The 20,657-nt window shown below is 39.8% G+C and overlaps 1 protein-coding gene across 12 annotated transcripts in view; it reads left to right on the top strand.

Moving 5' to 3' along the window:
- The window catches only part of col13a1 (collagen, type XIII, alpha 1), a 105,638-nt gene extending 87,662 nt beyond the window's left edge, over window positions 1-17,976 (top strand). For 8 of the 12 annotated variants that reach the window (XM_041049336.1, XM_041049334.1, XM_041049331.1 and 5 more), the window contains 9 exons: window positions 277-303; window positions 422-508; window positions 1,939-1,974; window positions 2,987-3,040; window positions 3,147-3,200; window positions 4,453-4,488; window positions 8,115-8,201; window positions 11,553-11,591; window positions 16,013-17,976. In XM_041049336.1, the coding sequence (XP_040905270.1) occupies window positions 277-303; window positions 422-508; window positions 1,939-1,974; window positions 2,987-3,040; window positions 3,147-3,200; window positions 4,453-4,488; window positions 8,115-8,201; window positions 11,553-11,591; window positions 16,013-16,045 (453 nt within the window). In that variant the 3' untranslated portion in view covers window positions 16,046-17,976. Of the gene's footprint in view, window positions 1-276; window positions 304-421; window positions 509-1,938; window positions 1,975-2,986; window positions 3,041-3,146; window positions 3,201-4,452; window positions 4,489-8,114; window positions 8,202-9,042; window positions 9,121-11,552; window positions 11,592-11,729; window positions 14,121-16,012 lie in introns of those variants that run through there. The other 4 variants (XM_041049333.1, XM_041049338.1, XM_041049328.1 and 1 more) reach the window with 3 other exon arrangements.
- Window positions 17,977-20,657: the final 2,681 nt, after the last annotated feature.

The raw sequence follows: 20,657 nt of genomic DNA, 5'->3' as shown, positions 1-20,657 counted from the left end.
TCACACTTGAACCGGTAAAGAAAACAATCAATCAATCACTTTATTTGTCCCCAGTGAGGCAATTGGTTAGACAGCAGTGTGCAGTGCATACATTTAGCACACATAGAACACAGGGTACATAAATGCAACACTACAACCTTGATATAAAATACATAAAGACACAAAACACTCAGTTAAAAAGACAGAAAAGCTGGTTAGTTCAAACATATGCAAATAATATGCAGTGGCAACAACTGGAAGCAGTGTCAGTAATCCCACTGTTTCTGTTTCACCCAGGGATCTCAAGGACCTTCAGGGCCTAAGGTGAGACCTACAATAACATCCACCAGCTCCTCATTGTATTAAATCCTCCTCCACCTCTATGTTGTCTGTATCATATCAAAGTGTAACGACCTGGATTCTGTCTGACCCTGTTTCTCAGGGAGAGCCAGGCATAGGCATCAGAGGAGAAAAGGGAGCAACAGGTCAGAAAGGCGACAAGGGAGACAGAGGCCATCTTGGACTCCCTGTAAGTTGTCTTTCTTTGGGATACATTTGTTTGCTATCCTGCTGTTATTTTAGTTTTCTTATTCAGTCCTAATTTGTTTAGGAACTGTAGCTGTGTACAGTATCAGCTTTGTTCAAAAATGTTACTCAAATGAGGTTTGGGCTGTTTTGTACTGGGGTGTTTTTATAGCTTTAACAATGGTGGGACTTAGTGGTTTTGTGGTCTTTGTTCTTGGTTTACACTCACGCTATGGGCTCCGTAGATAGTCTCTCTCAGGTCATGAAATTTGTTCCAAGGTTTGTAGAATCAGGTTAAAGAGCATTAACACAACTCAGTCTGTTAGTGTGTGACCTGGAAGGTTCTATGGTGTTGTAAATATGTTACAAATGACTCGCAGTGTTTCTGTGTTTCAGCACGTTCAGTTTGTCGACACATAACCCCCCTTTTATCCACATATTCAGGTTGTTTTTTTTCCTCATCTAACTGTCATCATCAGTGTTCTAAATGATGAGGACCATGAGTTTGGATAAAAGCTCAGAAAAACACAAGACTGTGGCATAGGAGTTAAGATATATATATATATTTTTTTGTCAGAATACAGGTCATTGTAAACATGTCTTGGTGGGTGGGTCCTGTAGCGTCAGTAGACCTTGACACCCAACTTTCCTTAGTCACCCTTACACAGCCCTGCAGCTTGACCAAATACAACAGTAAAAGGCTGCTTACGCATTAATGTGTCAGTAATAATAATTCAATAATATAATTATGTAACAGAACAGCAGTCATGGGGCACTTGTCTGAATTATTAGTTTATAGTTGAAAATGCTAACATTTTTAGTGTATGACCTTTACTTGTACTGGATTTTTTTTTTTTGCAATACCTCAATTTCAGGATCTAAATACTTCTTCCACTGCTGATCAACATACTCCTCCCTTGGAGCCATGGTGGAACATTGTTCTCTAGCGTTACGTTTGTCTCAGTGTTCCCCTCTGGAGACGCCTCCAGCTCCCAGCTGTCATCTGTGCAGTTGCTGTCACAGGATTTTATATTTGTTCGCTTCATATTTGGAGCTGTGTGAGTCATCTGCTGCTGTAAATACAGTATGCAGTATGCACAGCACACCCACATCTACAAACATGATGTTACATCATGTGAATGATGAAGTACACATTATTACTATAAGCAGTAAAAATGGTCTTAGACGTGATGTCATCATCCACCGTGACCAGTGAGGGAAGTTACTCACAATTACTGTCACTCACTTTACCTCCACCACTTCCGTCACCCTTCATTTGTCATCATCTGAATGTGTTTTTGAAGTCACCTGAGTCACAGCTTCACTCACCCCTCACCTCCCCATCCCAAACCCTTTCCCCCCCAACCCCACCCCACCCTCCTCCCACCATCTCCCCCCATCATCTCTGCTCTAACTGTGTACAACGCTATACAGGGGGCTCATGGGTTAGACGGCAGACCAGGTCCAGTGGTGAGTGGCGCAAGTCCTGTTCCAGTCCCCCCCCCCCCAACTCCTACCCTTCTCTTCCTCCTCCTCCACCCCCCCTTCCCCTGCTACAGCTTGCTTGATGTCTGCCAAGTCTGCTTGTCATGTCATGTTATGTCCGCTTGCTTTGCTGCTTTCCATGCTTGTCCTGTCTCTTTTCCTTCCTGAATTAGCTCTGTTCGGACAGAACTGTTCAGGGTTGGGTTCTGAGGATGCAGAATCTAGTTTCATGGCAAACCTGGCAACTGGGCACAGTGTATATCACCCTTATGCAGCCATGGTTTATGGTTTAAGGACCAACAACCTCTACAGTAATCATTAAAGTGTGGCAATATTTTATATTACTTCACATTCTCCTAAAATCTCCCACTGCTACTAAAGAGGAATGTTGCCTCGTGCTGCTTTGAATTTCCATCTTGTTTAATATTAGACAACGTAACAAGGTAAATCCTCAGTCCTCAATCCTGCCTCCACAGTTCCCTGCGTCCTGATCCTATAGCAGCATCTGGCTGTAAAGCTGCCATTGCTAAGAATCCAAAAGGAGCATGCAGGGATGCCCGTGCTGCATGTTGACACTTATAGTACATTTGGACAACTGTATTGCATACAGCACTGTACATACTGAATATGCCTGAGATGCAAGGTCTCCCTCTCTCCAATCCTGACTGCTACTCAGACAGAGAAATGCAGCTGTTGACATTTTATTCATTTTCCTCCTTTTTTTTTTTAACAGTTTGGAAAGTAGTTCAACAAGCTTGGTGTGTTAATGCGACATGTGTCAGGGCAGAAAATGAAGCTGGAACCCTTTCCTTTCACTCCCGATGAGTTAAAGAAAATAAATAAATAAAAATTGGTCTAAAAGGTCCATGACATTATCTGTTGTGACATCTGTTCATAGCCACCAGACAGCTTGTTGATTTACTGATTTGATCATTTCTCTTGTGTTGTGTTGTTTGTATCTGCTGATAGGTGTTGTTTTCCATTTTCTGTTTTAAAGGGTCTAATAGGACCAGCAGGTGTTCCAGGGCCAGCAGGACCAAAGGGAGAGAGAGTGAGTGTCTGTGTGTGTGTGTGTGTTTCTAAATTTTTATTCTAAAATGAATATAAAGTTTTAGAAGAATACAAACTATGGTTTTTCCCTCTCTTTCTGACGACAGGGTGAAAAAGGAGATGCAGGATTATCAGGACCAACTGGGCCTCAAGGCATCCCTGTAAGTTTGGAATTCTGATTATTAATGTAAATGATCATCACAACACGGAGCATCTTCTAGCTCACTGAACTCTGAAAGGCTGATACCAGTCCTGAGCCTGAAACGAGGCTGCACAAAGGGGCCAACCTTTCTGCCTAACTATTATATTAAACACATTAGCCAGGAAACCCGAGCATTCAGCGAGCTCATGTTTATGAGCTCTTGCAGACGGGCATTCAGAATGAGGGAGGTCTGGCCAATCACAACCATTTATCATAAATAGGGGTGGGTCTGATACAATGACTGACAAAGGAGCACCTATGAAGCATTTTCATTAACAACCAAGATGGTTGATTTTGGCCTGAGGCAGCAGATGATGCCACTTGGAAATTGAAAATGAGTAGAGGTCCCGGAGACATTTGCAGATACCAGCTGTTCTGGTGACTCCAGGCTGTTTTATCAGTAAAATCTACATGTCCAGGTTGTTTGTGCTTGCATGTTCAGAGACCCAGTGTACAATGACTACATTGTCAAAACACCTCAAAACATTAAAAGGTGGTTAACACACACTTAGTATGGACTTTAAAGCAAAGATAATCACAGAGTGTGTTTTGTGTCACAGTACAGATAGTACAAGTAAAATGATTTATTGTTTGGTCCATGTAATTACCGCATAGCCCTCTGGTTGTACCAGCTACTAACAGGCCATCACATACACTGCATGCTTTTAGCACACTGACTTTAACTCCATTTTAGCAGTGGCTCCTCTTGTCTTCCATGGTAGCGGGGGGCCAGCCCACTCCAGTCCTCTTCTGGTGTTGCCAGCTGTGCACTGTGAACGCAGCATTGCTTTCAGTTCAGTTATCAGGCTGATAAACAGACGCAGACAAAAGCCAGAATGCTTCAGGGATACAAGTTGTCATTCATCCTCTGGCATAGGCATCAGAGGAGAACCAAATCCAAGTAAAACTGACACCGTGTGATTCTGAAATTAGCCTAAATTTTTGGCTTTATTGAACTTTTTACAGTGGCCTGCCCAGACCAATCTACTCCCTAACACCTATGATATTTTAGCATATTTCTTCCTTCAGTGGTTTGCATAAGCAGTAAAAGTGCAGATTGACTGAAAACTCTGCCTGAGTCATTCATTGATCTTGTGAATTGATCCCTATGTTGCTGCTAAATAATAATCATTGTATCCTGTGTCTAGGTAATCATGAAATCATGAAAAAACAGTAGTATTTCCAATGTTATATGTCATTTCTTTTTGCAGGGTTTAGTAGGACCACAAGGACTCAAAGGGAACCGGGTAAGACACCGCCCCTATAATGTTTCTCCATTTCTTAAGATAGCAGAACCAGGGACATGAATCTGGCTAATGGACACACATTAGATTTAATCTGTGGAATCCACATAGACCAGGTCACTTCACAGCGTTATTTAACCTCAGTCATTATTACTGCAACTGCCTTGTGAGGCCATAACAGGTCACCTGAGCAGAGTTGTGGCCACTTCAAAGATGCTTTTCAAGGAGGACATGTGAATTAAAGAGCTGAATATCAATAAGTGGGATGCTCTCTTTGATATCACACATGAAAAGATAACTAGATGAGTCAGATAGTTCTCTTTGATTTTTTTTTTTAATGATTCTGAATAATACATTTGCCTTTCTAAGGCAAATGTGTTTGTTTTGCAGTGGCTTTGTATGAAATTTAACAGATCAAAAGATCTCCAGACATGATTTTGTCAAAGAAAATTTAAATAAATAAATAAATAGGATGATAATGGTGACAAATTATCTTGATCTTGCCTCGAGCAGTCCTCCTGTTTCATTGTCTTCTGTGTGACATTATAATGTGGATTCAGTTTAGAAAAGGTGGATATCAGCCTCATGTTAGTGCATTAAAACACTTTTTACAACAATGAAGCAAATATGGAGCAAATACGTATGAGCGAGGTTCAGTGTTCAGTCTTACTGCTTTGATAAACAAATTCTACACATCCAACTGGCAGCAAACACCACACAGACAAAGTTGGTGAAGACGGTGGAGCATTAAGCTGACAAATAAGTCGGTGCGTAGAAACCAAACCACAGCTAAATGGAGGGTGAATACTGGACTTCCATTTATCAGCTGGCCAAAAACACTTTGATAATATGTCAGTGTTGAGCATACAGCTTATTTGCGCTGCCCCAATTGGATGCAGCTGGATGCAATGACTGTGAGCAGCTTCCTAAATTCTTGTTGTCACAGTGAGGTGATGCACTTTGGGTAGATGGATAAACAGAGTCCGATTAGCTATTTCCCCCTGCTTCTAGCACTCATGCTAAGCCTAACCAGGCCCTGGCACCAGGTCTTTACTTAATACACAAATATGAGATTGATATCCACCTTCTTACTCTTGGAAATAAAACAAGCATATTTCCCAAAATATTGAACTGTTTCTTTAATTAGCACTTCAGATCTAAACAGCCCTGCAAAATGATGCTGTGTAAAAACTGTATTTCTTCTCCAGGTTGTAGTGTATCAGAGAATCTGTTTTGTAATGTCCACATACCCTTCCTCTAAGAGAATGTTTCTGTTTCCTTCCCATTAACCAGTGACTCTTAATATTTCCACTCCCATCTTTTAAGTAATCACATTTCATAAGCCCTCTCAGCACTTTCAACTGGCTTCTAGTCAAAAGCGGCAATACTTTCAATGTGCGGCTACAAAAACCAGAAGGAACTACTCCTAATAAACCGACCTCAAAGTGATTGTCCAGTTGAAGGTGCTGAAGACAAAGCTATGGGATAGTGTTGGCGTTTTTACTCTTTGTCCTGTCTCCCTTTGTTTCCGCAGGTCTTCCTATCCCCTTTTCCTTCCCTCCACCTTGCTCTGTGGCCCGTGGCTCTGTTTATTGCCGGGTTGCCCTCTCTCCCTGCCCTCTCACAATCCTTGGCCTTGGTTAATCTTTCTGCTCTTACACCTCCTCTTTACTCCTCCTGCTCATACTTAACCGTCCCTCTTCCTTGCAAGCTTTCATGTAGTTCCTCCAACCCCAGACCCTGTGACCCATACCCCAAATTGGCAAGCAGTGCTCTCCCATCACTGTCCAAAATGTATGCTATGTTTAGATGCTAGCTCACCGAAATTTTGTGCATGTTTCTGAGCTAATCATTTTAAAGACATTGTTATTTGTTAGGTGAGATTGAACACAGTGATCAGACTGAACCTTTAAACACATAACCATTGCCTTTAATATAATAATATAATATAATTTGCAAACTACCAAAAGCTCATGAAGAAGGCTTCATAATTTGGCACAACAGCTGTGTCTAAGAATAGCAAGACTGCACAAAGAAATGACTTGTCACGTACAGTGACTGCATGAAGCCATGGGATCTCTGAATGTGAGTTTCTGCTACTAGCAACAGTCACAGCTGGGCTTTGCTTTTGAGACAAAAGCACTGGAGCCTCTTCAGACTGTAGCCTTCAACCTTCAAGTCTAAAACATGAGGCTCTAGTTGCATATGTGATGCTAAGACAGCACTGGGAGAACACTGCAGTCAGGCAGCAGATTATTCTTCTGATCATACTGTTTTCCCTACACATACTGTTGTCATTTCTTTATCTGAACCCTTATAGCCTTTGTCCTTGGTGTGCAGGTACTCCATTAATTCTATGATCAAGCAGTGGTTCAGTCTCAGCCTTCACAGATTTAGAATAGCACTAAATAATAATATTGTAGGATTCACAATGGACTGGTAGTTCATCTTTGTTGTTAGTCTTTCTTGTCAAAACCTGGTGTCCACATTACCCACAATGGAACCTGACTGGCGACAGTTCAGCCAGACATACTGATGTGTTATGCTAGCAGCAGCTGATAAAGTCTGGAGGCTCTAACCTCAAGCAGAGATGAGACTTGGGCAATTGAGGTCCGGTAAGCTCACTTCTTTATAATATTTATAACTTCATGACCCCAAATTTTGACTCAAGAAGTTTGTCAGACTCCACACAGGTCCGTCTGGAGCCTTTGAAAATGAGGCACAGAAAGGTCTCAGTTAAGGTTAGGGATCAATGATGGTTGGTTGGTTTAAAACAACTAATTTGTCAAGGTTAGGAAACCTTCAGGTTCACGAATACAAGAACTACTTAGAACTACTACTGGATTAGGGACAGAACACTATCATGGTTCAAACCAGTGCTGTCTGTTGGTAGCCAAAGAGAAAGTGAGCAGCAGTCGCTCATCAAAATCCAACACTTTCAATCCATCTGTCCGCTCTGAACATTTTAAAATGTCTATGAGCACAATGCACACAATCAGTGGGTTGAAGCTGACTGCGCTGTCAAACTTTATATATACTTTCAAACAGACATTTTAATGCAGTTTGTAATGATGACTATAGAATAGTTTCCTGGCTAAGTGGTTGAATTGCTCCGACCAGCCACTTTCCTCAGATGGTCTACTCACCATCAAATTACTCATTAACTTTTTTCCACTTTTATTATCAGCTCCTTTTTGTATTTTATGTTTTGTTCAGGAGGTTGTTTTCCATGATAAAATGGAAATATGAGAGTACAATGTAACAGCCTTCTCTCTTAGCTTTCTCACTCTTCATTCACAAATCTTCACAGAAGACGCTCTTACTCCACAGCAGGTTGTAAGTCTTGTAAGTCAAATGCTTGGATGAAACCTGCTTATCAAGTGCACTGGCTTTAATCTCTCTTCCTTAACTCCCTCTTACTTACCTTCCCTTTCAACTAAATTTACATTAAAAACCCTATAGTTTTTTGAAAGTAGCAAAAGGCAGACCAAACTTTAGTTAATTAAAATAACTTATTTTCACTCTATTGTCTAAAGTACATGTAGGAACAAAAAAACAGAGATGTTCTTCATGTGTGGCTTAATAAGGAGGACTAAAATTTGTCTTTTTTAATACGCTGTTGTTTGCAGGGAGAGAGGGGCAAGAAAGGCAACAGGGGGGCCAAAGGGGATAAGGGAGACCAAGGAGCACCTGGATTAGATGCCCCCTGTCCGTTGGTATGTCAGTAGTCCGATGTGTAGCCAAGAGCCAAAGGGAAGAAGCACTATTTCAGAATACAACATAATTTCATAGAGCTTCAGTTTCTCTGAAGATCTGTATTCAGTGGTCAGCTTCCTTTTGGCTCTGGTATTCAGTGGTTCTAATGAACCTCAGGAAGGGTTTGGTCCAGTTGTTCTCTGCAGCCTGTCAGAGACATGGGGAGATGTGATTAAATTGATGAAATCCTAAATTTGATGTTAAGTTCTATAAATAAAAATGTTATTGCAGCAAAGGAAAGGCTGTGATGTACATTTGAAAATAGATTTATGAGGGAGAAAAATGACTTGAGTGGACCACTGACCACAACTCTGCCTGCGGAGCTTCTTTTTTTTACAGGAATGAGACAGACAGGAATCAGGCAGCCTCTGCTGATGAGTATCAAACTATACCAAAACATTTTGTCTAAATTTTAAGCTTCCCTCCTGCAGCTCTGCTACCCTGCCCCTTGTGTCAACGAATAGGTGACGATCAAACTAGTTCTGCACTAGGTTGGTAGGTACCAGGTTGGTAGCAGAGCTCTACATCAAACCCATTCCTGTGGTGAACTCTGATTTGGTATCAAGGAAACAATTGGTCATCACACCCTTCACCTGAAAGCTTTACAGACCTTTCAAACTCATCTCAGTGAGCCCAGTTCCTGTCAGTCCCAGGTTACCTGCATGTTCAGGAAACCTGCATCCAGTCACCCAGTGGACAGAAGTGGAGATCCTCCTTCCATCAAGCAGTGGAGGACAAACAGTCCTCTGCTGCATATGAGCTGCAAAAGTATATTTTTTAAATGGTTGATTTCACAAACAGGGTTTCCGAGGCTTTAAAGGGGAGAAAGGTGAACCAGGCTTGCCAGGCCTGGACGGGCTGGATGCCCCTTGTCCTGTGGTATGGTGCTCTTTCTTTCCCTTCACTTTTCCCAGCATGCCTCTAACTGTCTCTAACCACACCCCTGACCGTGGGCACTCAGATATTGCAGTGTACATTCAGAGAAAGATGCACGTTTGCATGGAAGTTTAAATCTACTTATCGTAGTTGGCTCATCTGTTACTAAGCCAGAACCTTTCCAACTGATCTCCCATAGAGCTAACATGAACAGCCCCCCCCCCCAAGTTCAAATACCCATTTAACTCAACCTTTCCATCATAAATACTAAAACTTCCTATGTTAACTTCAGATAAAGAGCTATGATATGATTGTAACTAATATCACCAATCACATAACCAGGAATAATCTTTTTTTTTTTTTCTAATGCAAAAGCCTTGAGATTGTTACATTAAATATACTAGACCTTTTATTCACAATGCCTTGTTTCCTGCACTCTCTTGCATGGAGCACCAATTTATTCCATCTTCACGGCAACAGTATACCACAGATGATGAAAAGCAGTAGATGAATTTATTTGGTCTTGTTATTAGCACGGAAGGCATCAGTTAAACATGGTTGATTTTTTGGGGATTTCCTGTGTAGGTTTTCAGCCTCACAAAGCACCAGCTGTTCACTCCTGAGGAAAATGTCATGGTTTCTGTTTTTGTTTTTACTGTTTGCTGCCTGCTTTGGGGATGAGTTCATAGAATTAAATTTGGACACTGCTCAGTAGGTGATACAAAATACAAGTTTCAGGTATTATCAGGAGTTGCTGGCACAGCTGTGGATAATTATTGATCAAGCAGATGTGTCATTGTCCAATATGCATCTTGCCATGTATAATCACTTCTCAATGCATCTCTGAAGTCATATCAAAAACTGGGTTTGAAAGATGTCATCTGGCTTTGTGAGGCTAATGAATTCTGGGTACGACCATGTCTCCTAGAAATTACATTTAGATATGACTAAATAGATTTCCAGTTTTCTATGTTTGTCACCACAACATAATCACAGGCAGGATTCAAAGGCAGTGTTTTTTTTTTTTTTTTTTTTTAAAGAACTGCACCAGAGTCATGGGGGAGGTGGTCTGGTTGGATGGTGGGGGTACAAATCCGGTCACCATTATGTTTCCTTCCCACTCATATTTGCCATTGGCAAATTAGCTGTATATAAATATAATCGTAGGAGACGGGACTATTTGGTGGTTAGATTTGGTACTGGAAGGTAGACCAAGGTTGACCTTGGTCATTGTTCATAAATCCAGTAATGGAGAAAAGAATCGACAATGTAGGTCTCTATAATTTCTGAATTTCATCTTTACAGGTAAGGTTCTGTCTTGAATTTCAGCCTATCAACATGTCATTTGCATGATCGGTATAATCACTTATCCTACTTATTATTCATCTCAGTCTGTCTTTCCCAGAAACTGTAAAGGTTCAGATAACACTGGATCATCAATGCCATCTTTCTGTGTGCTGCAAAGCAACACTGCTGTGTCATAAAGCAGTGAATTTACTGCCAAATCCAACTCAGTCTAAAAAGATCTCTAAATACAGAGGGTGTTACTCTTCTTGGTTATGGTCTATGAGCTCTTTGTTCAAAGTACGGTATAGAGAAGATGGGGGATCTGCTGGTTCTGACAGTAAAGGTTTCTTTTGATGAAATCCTTTATGCTCCTTAACATAGAAACATAGTACTCTGGAGTATTTGATATTCCTTTATATGAAGTTTTTATTCTAGTCAGTGTTTTTGTGGTGAATAGCTATAAATACTACTAAACCCAATACTATAGGGAAGAGGCCGGTCAGTGTCTCACGTTAGAGCAGTAGCAAAGTTAGAATTCTTTGCACCATGATTCCCAAATTTATCTCAAATTCACCCAAAATCTGAGAGTGGCCTGCATTAACTTGATGAATATGAATGAATGAGCTATATAAATGAAAACACTGCAACCCTAAATTGTGTTATGAAAACACTTGAGTTATCAACGGAACGCAGCCAATAACTGGACACTCAGAGGATAATGAAGCATGTTTTATGTCCACTCATTCCCTCACTCCACTCTGTGACAGATTAAGAACAAGTTGGACAGTATCTGTCATTAATGTTATCTGACATTACTGTTGCTTTTAAGACTCAAGATTAAAGAATTTCATTTGATCAACAAACCGAGGACATGACGATGTCCATAATGGAAGCTACAAGCCTGATTCTAGATAAGATGAACCTCTAGTACATGCAGTGACTGGGAGATATATTTCAAATTCTGATTTGGGCACAGACCTGCAGACTTTTACTTCCAGAACCATGGGTTGCCACATAACTCTTACCACTTTGTCCAAGAAGAGTTAAATCGAGGGCAACTGGACTTGCTTGTAGATACATGAGTATGTTTCACCTCTCATCCAAGAGGCTTCCTCAGTTCTCACTTCGTATTATTTTCCTCTTTGCAGGGGGACGATGGCTTACCTGTACCAGGATGTTGGAATAAAGTAAGTTGGTGAAGTTTGACGCTGTCTTGTTTTGTTGCTCATCACTGTAGCAGCTCACATACTGAATGCAAACGTCACCATGAGCGTTGTTTGGACTAACATTTGATATCTTCTCGCCTTTTTGCTTTTTTCTTGCAGTGACAATAACTTTGGAATGGCTGATGTGATTGTACATAGAATATTTATTTTTTTACTTTTTCCCTATTCTGTTATACCTGGAAAATGTTTTTTTTTTTAAATCCTAAAAAGATATGTCAGAATTTTTTTGTACAAATTGTTTAATACAAATGATAGTGTTTACATATTCAATTTTTATATCTATGCATTATTTTAATAAGATTGGATAAGTAAAAATTATAATGTTGCTACATATGCATGATATTTGTGCATAATGTGAAGTGGATAATGCTTATTAACTTATTGCATTATTTTGTTGTAATAGACCATGCTGCACAGAGTTGTGGGGCTGGAAAGATGATGTGTTAGCATTTGGAAAGTCTTAGCTGAACTCTCCTCTTTGTGATAAAGTCTAAAAAACAATCGTGGACAAGCAGTGCATTTATACTACGGACAAATGTACTAAATGTTAACAGAGTGACAGAAAACTCTTTAAAGTCCGCACTTTGAATTCTTGGTCACATGCTAATGTCGCACAGATGAACACGCAGGCTTAAAATGTCAGATTTAAGGCTGTCACCAGACTAAACTAGACTTGTTTTTGTTACATTAATGGTTGGTGGTAATGTCCATCGGTCCATCCACTTTGGTTTAAAGTCAGACATTTTGATAAATAATGGCCAGATTAGCATGAAGTTTGTAATGAATCCTGTAAAAACTGGTAAGTGTGTATGTACGTAACAGCTGCAGATACTGTCATTAAAAAAAAAAAAGTACACATACAACATAGTAACATTTTGTGCATAATTTAATAATATTATTTACAATTACATGTTTTGATAGTTATTACTGTGGAGCCCTGTAAGTGACAAAAGGCAGTAAAATCAAATCTGTTAATCATGCTATTGGCTAAATAGTTGCTTTCAAATTTTCCTTTGACCTCCAGTCAGAATAATAGAATAATTAAAAAAAGAAATATGCTTTGTATTTCTTTTCTTTTTTTTTTAAATTTTCCTGCCTTGCTCCATGTCTTACACCATGATTTTGCACTTAAAGTGTTTCATGGATAGATACATGTTACAATAATTTGACAAAGCTGACAAATCTGGTCTCCATAAAACGTCAGATTTCTTCCAAATCTTGATATCTGTATTGCCCTCAAAACTCCATTATCACTTGGGCTGTATAGCTCCAGCAATGACACACTATTTATACATTAGTTATTTATTACATTAAATGCTATAACTCCTTTATCATTTCCCACAAATCCCCAGACAATGATTCTTTTAGGGATTTCTGGTCTAAAACAACCATCAAGTCAAAATTTTCCACTGGAGAATCTGCCCAAAAATAACAAGAAGATGATTTCTGATGATTTAGGATGGTTCCTTCGCTGCCATGATCAATTCCAATCTTCGGTTTGTGCAGAAAAATGTATTTAAAATACTGGTAATGCCAAACCACACTATACCAAGTGGTGTATTAATCAGTCATTAGGGGACAGCCTTAAATTCTGTCTTTGAGGTCTGATATCTCATCATTGATGAGAAAAGTATTGAGGATAATCACAGTTTGCTGTCAACATTTACATCATGGAGGAGTGTGTCAACCAAGATTTCTGAAACCATTTGAAGCTTTAAAGTTGAAGCATGAAAGATTCTGAAAACTAAATGTTTAGTCGTACAGCAGGAAAGCAGCAGCGCTATTATTTTTTTAGCTTCTTGTATTTTCCTTCTGGTTTCAGTTCATTGTAAATAGTTATGCCAAATTTTATGAGCAGCAACTTCCTGCTTTACGATTGTCAGGCTCTGTGTATTAACTGTGGTGTTTGTAAGTTGTTTGTGTATCTGCCTTCTAATCTGAGGCACATTATACAGCCCATATGGTTTGATGGAAATGCTGCTCACCCTTAAGGCATACTGCTGCAGTCGCCACATTGTCTCATCCATATATGAAGGAAGCTGTAACCTGCTTGAACAATGGAGAGTTTTTATTTTAACATGTAGAACTATAGAATATTTTATCCACAGGCAGTCTTTACAGTGTAACTGTACTCACTAAGCTAACCTCATTAACTTTACCACGTGACTCGGTTTTGAAGAAATGGATGGACTGACCGGAGTGGAGCTTGATCCATTATATGCTGCTGCTCTTTGACAAACCTTTGTTCGCGTTTTGCTCGGCCTGGATTTGACAGCCATGAGAAGTTGTTATTGGATCCTTGACAGTAATAAAATATTCATGGTGCTGTTGTTGCACAGTACCTCACCTTAACTCATGCCTTAATCGCCAGCTGGCCGACCATTTTGCCGCCATATTGATGATAAATACATAAGTTCAGACGTGTTTTGAAATGTTCAAAATGTTCATTGCGTTCAAAGTGACTATCTTGATTAAACATACCTTTCTGAGGATTTTGGTTTTGTTCTCAAGAAATGTTTTGAACCAACTCACTGATGGAGGCAAGAGGTTGCCACGAGATTAACTACATTGAGTGTTGTGTTATTAATTATTGTTTAATCTCCTGTGTGCTGTGGACATGATGTGCAAGACAACGTTTAAATGTGTCTGTAGGTTAGCCACAGACACATTTAAACCGGTGTTGTCAGGAACAAAACCATGTGGTCTCTTCAATTCCATTTCTTTGGTCTCAGAAGCCGCTTATTAAACTGTATCTGTGGTTTAGTCTGAACCAGCTGCTGTGTCCTGTGGAAATCACATAAATGACCCGGTTTATCTGAGGTTTAATGTCCTAGTTTAGTTTAAGGACAGTTAGATACAGCTCTGAAAATTAAAATCATTCACCATCAGGACAAACAGTCATTTGCTTAAAAGGTGTCATCAGTTCACTGAAACCAAGAGGATAAATTTCCTAACAGGTCTTTTTCACATCAGACATTTTGAATTGTTTGAGAGTTTGAGACGACTTTAGCTTTGTGACATGGAGCATTATCCTGCTGGAAGTAGCCATTAGAAGATGGTGAACTGTGGCCATGAAGGGATGAACATGATCAGCAACAATACTCAGACACACTGTGACATTCAGACCATGACTGATTGGTATTAAGGCCCAAAGTGAACCAAGAAAACCTTCCCCACACCATCACACCACCACCACCAGCCTGGACTGTTGACACAAGGCAGGTTGGGTCCATGGATTCATGCTGTTGACTCCAAACTCTGACCCTACCATCTGTAGCCTCAGCAAAAATCCAGATAAGGTCCTTATTTCCACTTTAGCTGAAGTTCGCCTGGCGTCACCAGATCAATTCGCATTTGGGACCTATCAGTTATTAACAGTCACAGACCAAAATGGAATAGACCTACAACCAATAAGAGCAACAAATCATGTGACGTAGTGCAGAGCAACAGAAGAAAGTAAATAGAGGAGCTGTGATGGTGTAGCTTGTAAAATATACTGTCCATTTTGTTTAATACTGTTGTGATTGCAACTTCAACAGAGGAGAGCTGCTGAGGCATTTTCATTAACAACTAAGATGGCTGCTGCTGATGTGGCAGACCCAGACCTGTCTCAGGACACTGGTCTGGTTTCCAAGCTAGTTTGACTGAATATGTCTTTGCAATTAAGTCTTAATCAGTAAGTCAGTGATAATCTGAGGGAGTACAGTTCAAATGGAATTACTTTTACTGGAGTGTTAAGTCTGAACACTAACCCTCTGTGATTTAAAGCTGTACTTGTGTGTGCCCCACAGCATGGACTGAGTGAGATGATGTTTTGAGCTTTTCTAATGGCGTTAGAACACAACTGTTCTGACAGTCTGACGAGGACCGAAGCATCTTTTAAATCTGAAGGACAGAGCCTGAACATGCAGTTTTAGAAACAGCTGCTGTAGTGATATATCTACAGATCATTTAGGGCTTCGTAAACATTTCCATGAATCAGAATCAGAATCAGTTTTACTGGCCAAGTTTGTGCATACAAACAAGGAATTTGACTCCGGTTTTTCTTTGCTCTCAGGCAGTACAGAACAATAATAATAATAACAATAACCCATGAGAGCATCAGTGCTCTTGAAAAATTTTCATGATAGAAACATTTAGCTACTGTACATTAAGTAAATTAGTTGAAGATGACACTGCAGATAGCTTCGGCCATTGTCTTTCAGTCTTGCAGCTAGACCCTAACCCTGCACTCGAGCTCACTGAGGGTAAAGAGCTTCCTAATATTCCTAATATTTATATTTCATTGTAAGAATACATCATCTCAGCTCAAAAAACTCCCTTATTTCTTATGCGTGTGTGTTTCTGAAGTGATTAAAGTGTATTCACATGTGTATTTAAAGGGTCAACATCCTTTCCAACTGGCTAAGAAGTAGGGCTACCCGAGACTGTCTCCAAGAAGCCACAGACAGGAAACTTGAGGACATCTGAGAGAGATATCTTTTGAGTTTTTACCCAAATCTGGAGTTGGCATTTTCAACGTTTTTTCCAGGACGCTGGACCCAGGGCCAGTAATGTCGGAGGCTCCAGTGGCAGCAGTGAGCACATTAACTTCAGTAAGACTGAAAAGTATCAACCAGGCACCATCCTCTAGTTAGTCATTGAAGGCTGTCAGGATCGGACTAGCATCACAGCCAACAGGGAGACACTGTACCTACTGATGTGTTGATGACCGCATACACTCTGATCTATAAAACTCCTAGTGATAGCGAGTCATGGACATTTTAGCACATGCTGTTTGTTGTGTTCGATGTGACATCAATGCTGCGACTGTGATTAAGAATTCAGAGCAGCTCACAGAGCAGATAGATGCCATGTGTTTCCATGAAGAACCAAAAAAAGAAAAGAAAAGAAACACAAAGGGAGACCCTCTTGATGATTCCTTCTTGATACTGCCTTTTTTTTAAAAAAAAATCCCTTGACCTGCAGCTATTACATTGTATTTAAATGATTGTGCACTACAGGAAATACTTGGAAGCCAGCTTCACCCATCATGTCTGGTTGTGTAGGAGATTTAGATAGAGAGATTCTTTACTATTGATGTGTTAGAGAACACCACAATTCAATGCTGTAATTGTAATTATTGTACAATATAAGACAAAGGATTGTATGTATAAAGGTACTCAGTCTTTGTAAATAGATTGCATTGTTGAAACATGATTTCACATACAGAGGGCAGTATTTATGTGCTGGTTATATAAAGATGATTAACAGGTCTTTCTTGATACAATACATTCATAATATTTGCTGGAAGAAAAAATAGCATATTTTGGCCTCTTGTTAATCAACACTTTCTAAATCTTTACTATTTTCACATTTGTATGCTGTATATCCAGGCACGATACTGCATGGACATTTTTTTTGACCTTTTGACTCAAGAACTTTCTCCTGACAACAGTGTTTTTCAAATTAGTTTTGCTTTTTTCACTCCAGTTTTTAGTTAAAGAATGAAAACAGAACACTGCAGTCGGCTGTTACAGCTGTTACAGCTGTTACTGCACATGCCAATAACCATGCCATGTGTTGAACACTAATAATAATAACTTTCCTGTTTCAAATCAAATGTACAGAAGCATTCCTTATGTCATATTGACAGCTGCCTTGTAAACAGACTGGGGTCAGAGTGGCGTTTCATTTTTATTTATTTGTTGTTCCAGTTTTTGAGCTCGGTAGCTTGAAATGAAAAGAAATGAATTGTGTTTCATTGTTTCAGCAGGTGCAAGCGTACTTACAAACCACCATTTAGCGGGTGAGATGTACCTATTATTCATTTATATGTTTAAGTTACACGTGTGAATGAAAACGGCCTGAGAATCACATCTGATCTGAATTATGGTTCATTATTAGGATTTTACTTTGAAAAAACAAATCTACGGTGGCCAGGAGAGCTCAAAGCACTGCAGCTTCAGAAAACACAAGGAAAAGACAAAATACGAGCAAAGAAAGAAAAGTTCACATTTCACTGTTTTCTACAGTTTTCTCTACTAGATTGTTTTGTCTGTTTAGTTGTGTTTTGTCCGTGTTCGTGGTTTGTGTGTTTGTAATTGTGCGTGTCCTCTTAATCTGCAGTGCCCTCAGCACTCTCAGCCACATACAAAAAGTGTCACAACAACAATTCGCAATAACATTTGATTTTACTTGATGTTGTCTGTTCTTTAGAGTTTAAATAACAACTTCCCTGTCAGGTAATGTAGCATTGGCCAGATCATTTTAAAGATACACTCCCCTGATTTGTGTTACAGATCCCCAATTTCCTTTCAGCTCACTGCTGACGTGTTTGGAAACGACAAACCATAGAGGATGACGAGGAAAGTGTGGGTCATTGTTGGTTGCTGTAGCAAAATAAGGGCCTGCATCTTTAGCATTTTACACCTGAAAGTTTCGATGTAGTTTCTACTTTAAATTTCTGATTTCTGTTTTGCACAAATATGGAACTAACATTTTTTTATATATATATATAATGAAAGCAAGTTGTTCATTTGCCTTATTTACTTGGTTTGCTTTGTCACAACTTTTCTCTATCTTTGACTGTAGAGTAGTAACAGTGTACTCTTTATGCAAACAAAGGAGGAATAACAGAATTTTAGTGCCTTAACATGGGTGACAGACTGTAAATTTCCAGTTTATATAAAATATAAGAAGGTATTTTGTGATACTGTTCGACATGTTACGTGAAGAGTACACATACACTTTTTGGTTTTGTGTCAAATGCAGAGCTGTATCTATGTAACATGTGGATGATGTGACAGACTTGTTAACACCAGTCTGTGCAGTGTGTTTTGTTTTTTTGTTTTTTTTTTAACTTCACTTGATGAGCCACAATACACAGTTAGAAAATAAGCAGAGGGTGAGATGAAGGTAATCAGGATGGAGAGAAACAAAAAGCCTGACATCAAGTTTATGGAAACTGATTTCTGTTTAGGAGTATTATTTAGTTTTGATGTGACACAAACCAACATTTCTGTGAAATCAATCTCAGCTCCACTTTTTTCAGCAGCTAGTTTTCAGGTTTCAGGTTGAAAGTCCGGACCCCACTTGGATCAGTGAACGATACAGAAATGTGGTCAGAGATTCAGAGGTCCGGAACCGAGCTACGAGACCATTGCTTTATGTACTGCAAACCTCAGAGTGCATCACAGAGCTTATTCTTGCCACTGTGGAGATGTTTTAGTCAGCTGGTTGGTTTAGTTAGCTGCATCAGCTCTGACTCATGCCTCTGACTGGCTTCTTCTACATTCAGTGCAAAGTGGCAACATTAAAACACATAAACCTATGTGATGGTTATATTATCAGTGACATTCATGTCTGTTGAGTAACATTCATCACTAGAAGGATCTGAAATGGGAGTTCACACTGCGGAAGAACGGTTCTTGAACCAGCAGCTCCTCAAACTTCTGGACATCTGTCAGCCAATCAGAAATGAGTATTTTATGCAGCCATGGTATCAAAGGCAGAACAAGAACATTGAAAGGATGAAAGTTTGTCCTATCCACATTTTACACAGCCATTCTTGGTGAAGTTCTTTGATGCCAGTGATGTTCTCGTGCCTCAAAGAGCTGTGAAGTGAAGTGTTGACACAGTCTGCTTTGTATTTGTATGGAGCAGCAGTTGTGCGATCTTTTTCATTGGGTCACACTGTTTGCATTTGTATTTGGAATCTAACAAAAAAAAAAAAACAGACCTGTACATAAACAAGGTTAACCTGCTTTATTTAGATCACATTTGTTTTGATTTGAAATTCTGTACTTGTCAGAATTGAACAATATCTGAGAATGGGAAAGAGGGCATTATACAGAGTTTGCATGGTATTGTTATTTACATTTGTATTCATCTATTTTTCCTATATTGGTAATGGAAGTTTAGATATACTGGATATTTTTTGTTGGGTTTTTTTTTTTCTGGATAGTCAGAAGAAATCTGACAGATCTCTGTGAAACTACACCTTTGAATTGACGTGTAGAAGTTTGTTTTCCAAGATTCAGTATGACTTCTAACAACAGGTGGAGGTATTCAGTGCAGCCCACACTGTTTCAGCGTTGAGTGTGGTGTCAGGAGTGAATGTTTAGGAGGTAATGGTGTTGTTTTTGCTTTCCAAGAGAATTTTATTTTTCCTTTTTTGTAATCCAAACCATGGCAGCTGTTGTTACCAATTGCCGAACAGTTCACTGCTCAGTACAAGTACAGTTTTTAAGCTATTTGTGACTGACTCAGAATAAAGAAATCCCAATTTCGATGGAAGTGAAAGCATTTTTTGATTTTTTTTTTTTGTTTTTTTTTTGCATGCTCTCTGCAGTGAAGCATCTTTTCTTATTTACACAACCCTGGTGGCAGAAAATAATATTAGCATTGTACAATTCTGCAAAAGTCTGATTTAGTGACAACATAACCTGAGGCATTTCTCAGATTTGAAAGAGACTGTGATGAGTAAGTCCATGCCTGTTACCACTGCGTGTGAGTGGCGGTTCATTCAGGTCTTCTGCTGATTTCTCAGAAGGCCTGGATGTGACTGTATTGTGCACATGGGCCTGTTGGTGTGATGTCCTTGGTCACCGTGTGTCACAGGTTGTGCCTTCAAGACACCAAGTAGTTGTGTCGCATGTCATGTGAAGCCAGAAGCATCTGTCCCGTGCCCCTTTGAGCACTGACAAGTCCAGAGAACGAACGTCCATGTAAAGTTTGAAACACCTTATACAAGCTACTCTGGACTGAAATCTGTAAAATGAGGTCACCTGGTGGAGGTCCAAGTCTGTAAACCCAAGAGACCTTCAACAAGGGTGAGTTGAGGAAACTTTCTCTGGTGCTGTCTCACCTCAGGTGAGGTTCTCTGCATTTTACCCACATCAAGTGAACGAAACACAAGCATGCACATGCACTAGAGACACTGGGGCAGAGGGCAGATGTGTGGATCGGTGCCTTGCCCAGGGGTTCCACAGCCATGGTGGCAAAGGAAGGAGAGGCGCGTCTCCTTCACCACCACCCATATCTGTT

The sequence above is a fragment of the Toxotes jaculatrix genome, chromosome 11, assembly GCF_017976425.1.
Source record: "Toxotes jaculatrix isolate fToxJac2 chromosome 11, fToxJac2.pri, whole genome shotgun sequence".
NCBI classification, from domain to species: domain Eukaryota; kingdom Metazoa; phylum Chordata; class Actinopteri; family Toxotidae; genus Toxotes; species Toxotes jaculatrix.
Note: the sequence above shows the minus strand (reverse complement) of the source record. Positions and strands in the feature narration are given on the sequence as shown.